Source organism: Sceloporus undulatus, chromosome 6, assembly GCF_019175285.1.
Source record: "Sceloporus undulatus isolate JIND9_A2432 ecotype Alabama chromosome 6, SceUnd_v1.1, whole genome shotgun sequence".
Classification (NCBI taxonomy): domain Eukaryota; kingdom Metazoa; phylum Chordata; class Lepidosauria; order Squamata; family Phrynosomatidae; genus Sceloporus; species Sceloporus undulatus.
The window spans coordinates 83193966-83202562 of NC_056527.1; the positions used below are offsets into that span (position 1 = coordinate 83193966).

Genomic DNA, 8597 nt, shown 5'->3' on the forward strand with positions numbered 1-8597 from the left:
TTCTTAACTTTTTATATTCAATCTGACCTGCCTTCTCCCTCATTTTACAGAATATAGTTTAACTGCACTGGGGTTTTGGTTGGAGAGGTTGGTTTGGGATGTCAGAGGTGTTGCTGCCATACAACAGATCTTCTCCATAGACAGAATTTCCCCACAGTGAAAACCTGCATTATTTCCTTGCCCCAGCTCCTTGTAAAACAGAAGTATACCCATTCTCTTCTAGGCAATACATTTGGGCACACCAGAACTTACGAGTGTTTCCCATGTGAACTTATGTACTCTAAAATTGTAATTGGTTGACTGGCTGAACCCAAATGGTACTCAGCAATGGCTCCTCTTCATCTTGGAGAGAAGTGACCTGTGGGGTATCCAGTGGGGTTCTGTCCTGGGCCCAATGTAATTCAACTATCAATGACTTGGATGACAGAATTGGGGGCACACTTATCAAATTTGCAGATAATAATAATAATAGGATTTATTCACCGAACGATACTGTTCTTTTTCCATTTTTGTAAAACCGACCGACACGCTCACTTCCAAAGGCTATCAAAACAAAACAAATGAAGGGAATTGACTGAAACTTTGACAGTAGGCTTCTAAAAGAATGTACTGCACAATGGTAAAACTGTTTTGTAACAGCAGCGCCATTGGGCAGTGAGGCTAAGTACGTATGCATATATCCATGTATACCTACAAACACCTACACACACAGAAAGCTTGAGAGATACATAGATATTCACTCATACATATGCACACACACATAGATATCAATTTGTTTAAAGGGGAATGTATTTACATATTTGTGCACAAACTGTAAACACATATACTAATAGATGCATATATCCATTAATTCATATGTCAGTACACACACACACACAAATGCAGCCATGTTTTATTTCCTTTTTCTGCTTCCATTTTAGATATCCAGAGCCAAGACCAGTCTGCTTCAATGATGCTGGTACGAAGACTGTCACTGGAGGTACTTACTCCTAAAATGAAAACCAAGGAGGTTAGCATACAGACCATGTTGGAAACCAATGAGGCCACCACAGAACCATCACATGTGGAGGTGTTGGAGAACAGTACCCAAACCCTGGTATCTATGCATTTAATCCCCTCCCTTATATTTCTCCTTGTTGAAGCTCATTTTGTTAGCTTTGGCCCAGCTTTCTAATGTACAGTCCGTCCTTGCCTTACGCGGGGGATTCCGCCTATGCTCAAGCCCCATTGGAAACAATGGGGCTCGTGCGCGGTGGAGCGGCAGCGCGGCAGGGCGCAACGGGCGCACGCACCCATTCAATTGAATGGGACGCGCTGCCCCTTCCACCCCGCGGCTTGAGCGCGTATGCTCAAGGCCACGTATGGCGCGCCCGCGTATGGTGCAGGTGCGCTGTATTAGGGTCATTTTGAATTCTGATCCTCTCCTCTGGGGTATTAGCTACTCCGCCTAATTTGGTGTCATCTGCAAATTTGCTAAGTATGCCCCTAATTCTGTCCTCCAAGTCATTGATAAAGATGTTGAATAGCACTGGGCCCAGGACAGAACCCTGTGGGACCCCGCTGGTCGCTTCTCTCCAGGATGCAGAAGAGGAGCCATGGGAAGAGAAAACAAAATGACACTTTCTCCTCTCTCGTCCCTAACCCCATACATTTATAGAACGTAGCTGACATGAAAGGAGCAGAACAAGGCCTCATGGACCCCACCAGAGTGACCAAAGTAAAATCTGCAAAGAAATGAGTGAAAAGGTGCCTTGGGTTCCACCAGATACTTTGGGGAAGCAGAAGGGAGGCCAGAATGGCAAAACTGGAGAAACAAAGAAATAAGAGAAGATTCTGCAGACTGGGGACAAGTGGATCTCCTCTCCTTCCTTTTTAAAATTTTTTACCTTCTGTGCTCTCCTTCCTTCCCCCTATATTTCCTTTTTACCCTCTCCTTTACATGCCATGTTCAGTTCTTTGCATACAATAAACTCTCTAGATTTATATTTCTAAGCATTTTTTTTACCAAAGGGAAAGAAAAGTTGGTGTCAATGATGGTATAAACCAAGTTGGTGCAAACCAGGGTTAAAGCCAGGTTGCTACAAACCATGGTTTAAACAAGGTTGATGTTTAAACTAAACCAGGAACTAAGCCTTTTCCGACAACGATAAAAGACAATGGTTATACTGCTCCTGGAGCTGGAGGTTCCTTTTAACTGTGATGGTTAACCAGTTCCTGAACCTTTTCGTTGCTCAAAGGAAGACACTTAGGGTCCTCAACCCAAGATTAAACCAAGATTACCCCAATCCCATTACTACTCACCTGCCTGGTCTTGCTCGCCATCTTGGTCAACATCTGCTGGACATTGACTACAGAATTGCGCTGGATGGCCTAAAAATGCCTAGAGTAGTGATTTCTCTAGGAACCTCTAGGTCTTCCAGAGCAACTCTATGGTCAACATCTGCTGGATATTGATCACAGAATTGCATTGGAAGACCTACAAATGCCTAGAAATGTTGTTTTTATAGCAACGCAACACATGGACCATAGAATCATGCTGGAGGACCTACAAATGCCTAGAGAACTGTTCTCTCTAGGAATCTGTAGGTCCTTCCGCACAACCTTTGATGGAAGTGGACCATAGAGTTGTGCCGGAGGACCTACAAGTGCCAAGAGACATGTTCTCCCTAGGTCTTCCAGCGCAACCTCTGGCGGACATTAACCATAGAGTTGTGCTGAAGGACCTAGAGATTCCTAGAGAGGACATTAACCAAACCTGTGAATAATCAAATCTTCAAAGCCAAAGCCGCAAACGCGGCCTTTGGCTTACACTGGATCTTGTCCAGGTGGTTGGTCTCTTTCTTGGAGAGGAGATTCAAACCCGGGTCTTTGCACTGATCCAGTTTGTGGACGAAGAGGGAGCGGAACCATCTGCTTTCGTTGTCTTTGGAGTAGTACCTGCGAGAAAGAAGGCAGGTTTAAAGATTGGCCAGGACTTTTTTTTTGCCATGGGTTCGAAATTCGCAAGGATTCGAACCTTGGTCCCTGGCTGCCCTTTGGCTCTTCCTCACCAAGGGAGACCTATATCTCACAGCCTTAAACTTTGAGACTGAAAAAATAAACAGCCCCAAATCAGATAAATGGGGGGGGGGGGGAATCCAAATTGATTGATCGAGAGATCGTGAATGGTCCAGAAAGCGCGCACCCGTTTTTGCAAGTTTCTAGCCCTCAGGTAAAATATCCCCCCAAATTATAATAAAATAGGTATATTGCTGCAGGTGGAAAACAATCCAGTTTGACGCTGTGATTAAACAGCGTGGAATGCTGGGATTTGTAGTTTCCCTAGGAACGTGATAAATGCAGGAATACATTTTCATTAAACCACTAATAAAACAATGGCGGCAGGGACTGCAAATCCCAGCATCCCCTTCAGCAGCACAGCAAATGCCAGCCATGCAATTATCTGGGTGGTATGTATTTGGACTGCAAATCCCAGCATCCCCTTATTGCAATGGGTCTACTCTTGCTTTCTCTACACAAGGAGTAAATGCCCTTATTGCAATAGGCCTACTCTTGCTTTCTCTACACAAGGAGTAAATCCCCTTATTGCAATGGGTCTCCTCTGTTGGGGAGTTGCAAAAACTCCTGTGCAATGGGGGGGCGAGGTTGCAAAGGATGAACAACAACAACGCCCTGCTGGAGCCCAAATGCCCGGATGAAGCGAAGTTCTACCTCCGCGGGAGCGCGCACGTAGAGGACGCACAGGGGAGCCCCGCCCTCTTCGCAGTCAGACCGAAGCAGTCAGAGAGAGAGAGGGGCGAGCTGAAAACAAAATGGCGGACAGGTTCTCCCGCTTCAACGAGGACAGGGACTTCCAGGTAACCGATGCTCCTCGCTCCAGGGTTTGTTGGCTCAGAGGGAAAGAGCTCTTGGTTGGTTGTGCCTGGTCTCTCTTTTTTCATGCCTTGGGGGTTTGGGGAGCAAAGGCGCCCTCATTTCACTCCTCTCCCTTCCCTTCTTCTCCTCCATTTTATTTTAATGGTGCCTATTGCTTTCTGGCTCAAGGCTATGGAATTCTGGGAGTTGGAGTCTGTTGGCCCCACAACAGACTCCAACTCCCAGAATTCCATAGCCTTGAGCCAAGACACTTATCCCTCATTGCCTTAAGGACAGACTTGCCCCGTCCTTTATCTGACAGTGGTCCCTAAACTGTGCTTTTTAAACAATGGGATTTGAGACTCCAGCTCCCAGAATCCCAGGGTATTGCCTAATTCCCAGAATTCCCTAGCATTAAGTCAAGGCGGTTTCAAAACTGGGTTGCTTGCTGTGGTGTGTTTTGTCTCAATGGCCCAAAACGCACTGCGGAAATAATCCGGTTTGAGACTGCTTTAACTGCCCAGGCTCAGTGCTAGGGAACCCTGGGAGTTGTAGTTTTATTGGCTGCTTTAACTGCCCGGGCTCAGTGCTAGGGAACCCTGGGAGTTGTAGTTTTATTGTGGCACCAGAGCACTCTCTCCTCTGTCTTTCACAGAGAAGGCTAAATGTCTCACAAACACTACACTTCCCAGGATTCCCCAGCACTGAACCAGGGCAGTTAAAGAGGTCTCTAAGTGGATAATGCCTGCAGTGTGTTTTGAACCTAGGACTCTGGAGACCCGGCCCTGGAAAACCAAAGGGTGATCTTAGGCAATTCACACTGTCTCAGCCTTAGAGGATGGCCAAGACAAACCTCCTTTGAAGAAACCTGCCAAGAAAACCCCATGACAGAGTTACCTTATGCTCACCCTACATTGGAAATGACTTTGAAGGCCCACAACAACAACAACAATGGGGAGGAAATAGGATGGAAGAAATAGTATTCATATTTTATTCCCATCCACGCTTCATCCAAATATTTGAAGGATGGGAGGTTAAGTTGAAATGACAGTACTTCTTTCTCCGCAGCACAAGGTCCAGTAGTTTCTCGTTCCCTTTGTGCCCGTTGCGCTGCTCCCTCCTGCCACTGTCCAAGAATAAAAGAGGGGATCCTTGGGTAATAAGCATTTCCAAGCAGTTGCCACTAAGTGGCTAGATGTTGTGTAATTTTCTCTAACAGATGCAGCAGAGTTCCCCCATTTTGCTTATATAAAGGTGAATGTCTTTTGATGCAGTTTGGGTTTTGTTTTGCACACATCGTCTAGAGATTCCTGCTCCATCTTTGAAAGGGAGAATGAGACTGAAGAAAGTTCACGCACACCAATATATATATATATATATATATATATATATATATATGGCCTGTTACAGACTGCCAAAATAAAGCTGCTTTGGGTCTCTTTGGAGGTATGCTATTTAAATGACGCATGGGTCCCAAGAGTCCGGAGGTCGCGCCAAAGCCACACTCCATTCCTAAGCACTGGAGGGCAGCTTTGGTGCAGCTTCCGGATTCTTAGGATGCATGCATCATTTAAACAGCATACCTCCAAAGAGACTCGAAGCAGCTTTATTTTGGCAGTCTGTAACAGGCCTATGTTTCATTGGGCTGTTATGGTGAGAACAAGTAGCAGTAGCAAAATTACTATCAGCCTCCAGTTCTCCAAACTGAATAAACTGGGAGACATTAAGAAAATCTTAACTCTCTTTCCATTCTCCTCTCCCTGATACGAAACAAAATGAAACCACATTAATGGATAAAGGGGCAGTGGAAAGGAAGTCTCTTTAACATTAAAGAACAGATGACAGTGTCACAAGAAACATACTTTCCTCCCCCCTCATTGCCACTGTGACACAAAATTAACAGTGACAGCTGTTGAACTTTTGTTTTATCCTGGCTGCATTGCCTTCATTCATTCAGAACATCTATGTGTCTCCTTATATGTTAGCTCTTGTTTAGCCTTTTCTGATGAGGAGGGATTGAAGAAGTAATCTTTAAGGTAGAGCCAGTGGTTTAAGCATTGGACTGTGACTGGAGACAAGAGTTCAATTCCCTGCTCAGCCATGGAAACCTTGGGTGAGTGACACACTCTCAGCCCCAGAATATCCCATGGTAGGGTTGCCTTAGGGTCACCATAAGTTGGAAACAACTTGAAGGCACAGAACAACAACAGTTTTTAAGGTATAATTTCCAGCGCTCTCATTAATATTAGACAAGGCATCCATCTCTCCTTGACACTTCTTTTGCAAGCCTAAATGGATGTTTGCAAAAGGAGGATTTGATCAAACCGGGGGGGGGGGGTAACTAGGTTTTATCACTTACCTGCTTTATTGAGGATGCTGCATTTGACATGCAGTAATAGATCTAGTAGTTGATTTTTATATGACGTGTTTTGGATATTTACATTCATTGAAGGGTCCGCATGATGGCCTCATCTAATGAGACAGACATCTTCAAAATTGCATGTTGTGTAATACTGTACAGAACAGGTGTTTTATTTGAGTCTTGAGAAGGGACTTGTAAATTACCTCTTGACTGACCTTTGCTTGCAGCCACAGTAAACACAATTAATTCCTTTTGAAATAACCACATGCAGAATATATATCATCACCTTCATTTCAAATTATTGCCTCTTTCAGAAATCAGCTTTTGTATGTATGTTATGGCATATGATCTCTGTTTAAGAATACTGATGATGAGTAAAGAGTTGGGGTCTTTTTTCTGTTCCCTGGAAAAAAGCATTGGCCGTTTCTGGAGTCTCAAAAGAGAGTGCTGCATTACTGCTGCATATCTGTAACAGAAATTTGGGTCAAGGGATGAATACTGACTGATGTTCAAGATTGGTTGAGGTATTCTAATTGTCAGGTTGCAGTTCCCTTTTTTAGCACTGTATGAAAATAGCAGGCATTCCTGCAGCCCGATTAAAAGGGCTTTAGGGATCTTCTAGGTAACTGGGACAGTATGTGGAGAATGCAGTTTAGCATAGATAATTGTAAATAAAAATGGATTTGCCAGTGCAGGAAAAGTCATTTTGAAGGCCTTTCTGCCGTAGTAGAACTCAGTTTCTGAAGTGGCTTTAGATGTGAAGACTGTAAATTAAGGTTTGATTAGGCTGCTATTTTTATAGCTACCCCACATCCTAATTGTCTTTTATGGATGCAGTTAGGAGAGCCAGTGTGGTGTAGTGGTTTGGACTAAGTCATTTGGGGGATCAGGCTTTGAATTCCTGCTTAGTCTTGGAAACCCACTGGTTGACCTTTGGCAAGTCACTTTCCTTCAGGAAGGCAAGGGCAAACCACCTCTGAACAAATTCTGTTAAGAAACCCCCTGTGATAGGCTTGCCTTAACTCAGAAATGACTTGAAGACACACAACAGGATGCAGAATTGCTTTGACAGAAGAGGACGAGTTTTTAAAGATGGACTTTTAGTAACAGATAACTTTAGAAAAAACCTTGAGAGCCTGTAAGATTGTTCAGATTTAAAGAGGAATTTGTGTAACACTCCCATGTGGGAAGCACCTCTAGAATAATTTGTGCCATGGTAGGGAAAGGTGAGCTCTTCCAGCTAGTGTTGAAGGAAATGGTAGGACCACTGCATGGAGAAGGTGGCAAAATGCTAACAAGGGACAGAGAAGAGGCAGAACTACTCAAAACCTTATCTGCCTCAGTCTTCTCACTAAAGGAAAACAGTGCTCAACCTAGGGAAAATGTAGCAGAAGACACAATAGGGGCAATGTAGCACAGAATAAGTAAAGAGGTAGTACAAGAATACCTGTTTAATCTAAATGAATTTAAGTATCCGGGACCAGATGAACTACATCCAAGGGTATTAAAAGAACTGGGAATGTAATCTCAGAGCCATTGGTAATAATTTTGAGATCAGGGGAAGTCCTAGAATACTGAAGGAGGGCCCAGACTCCTCCCCAAGGAGGGAAAAGAGCCCCAACAATTATTGCTCAATTAGTCTGACATCAATACTAGTAAATATTCTAGAGCAGATCATTAAACATGGGCCTGTTACAGACTGCCAAAATAAAACTGCTTCGGGTCTCTTTGGAAGTATGCTGTTTAAATGTTGCATGCATCCTAAGAATCCAGAAGCTGCACCAAAGCTGCACTTCAGTGCTTAGGAATGGAGTGTGGCTTTGGTGCGACCTCCGGACTCTTAGGACCCATGCATCATTTAAATAGCATACCTCCAAAGAGACCCGAAGCAGCGTTATTTTGGCAGTCTGTAACAGGCCATAGAATCAGTGAACATTTAGAAGGCAATGCCATAATTACAAAAAGTCAACACGGGTTTCAGAGAAACAAGGCATACCAGACTAATCTGATCTCTTTATTTTTGGATAAAATTACCAGCTTGCTAGATAAAGGGAATGCTGTGGATATAGCATATTTTGATTTCAGTAAGGCCTTTGGCACGGTCCCCCGTGATATTCTTGCCAATGTGTACAATGTGGGTTAGACAATGCAAATGTTAGGTGGCATTTTAATTGGTTGACCAGTGAATCCAAAGGGTGCTCAGCAATGGCTCCTCTTCATCTTGGAAAGAAGTGACCAGTGGGGTGCTACAGGGTTCTGTCCTGGGCCCAGTGCTATTCAACATCTTTATCAGTGACTTAGATGAAAGAATATAGGGCATGCTTATCATATTTGCAGATGACACCAAATTAGGAGGAGTGGCTAATACCCCAGAGCAGCA

General features: G+C 44.0%; 1 protein-coding gene across 4 annotated transcripts in view; it reads left to right on the forward strand.

Annotated features, from left to right (window-relative positions):
• Positions 1–3754: 3754 nt before the first annotated feature.
• Positions 3755–8597, forward strand: part of GPATCH8 (G-patch domain containing 8) — an 89794-nt gene continuing 84951 nt past the window's right edge. For 3 of the 4 annotated variants that reach the window (XM_042477491.1, XM_042477494.1, XM_042477486.1), the window contains exon 1: positions 3843–3857. Coding sequence is in view for 1 of the 4 variants with exons in the window: in XM_042477485.1 (XP_042333419.1) it covers positions 3813–3857 (45 nt within the window). In the remaining 3 variants the exon portion in view is untranslated. Of the gene's footprint in view, positions 3858–8597 lie in introns of all 4 variants that reach the window. The other variant, XM_042477485.1, reaches the window with a different exon arrangement.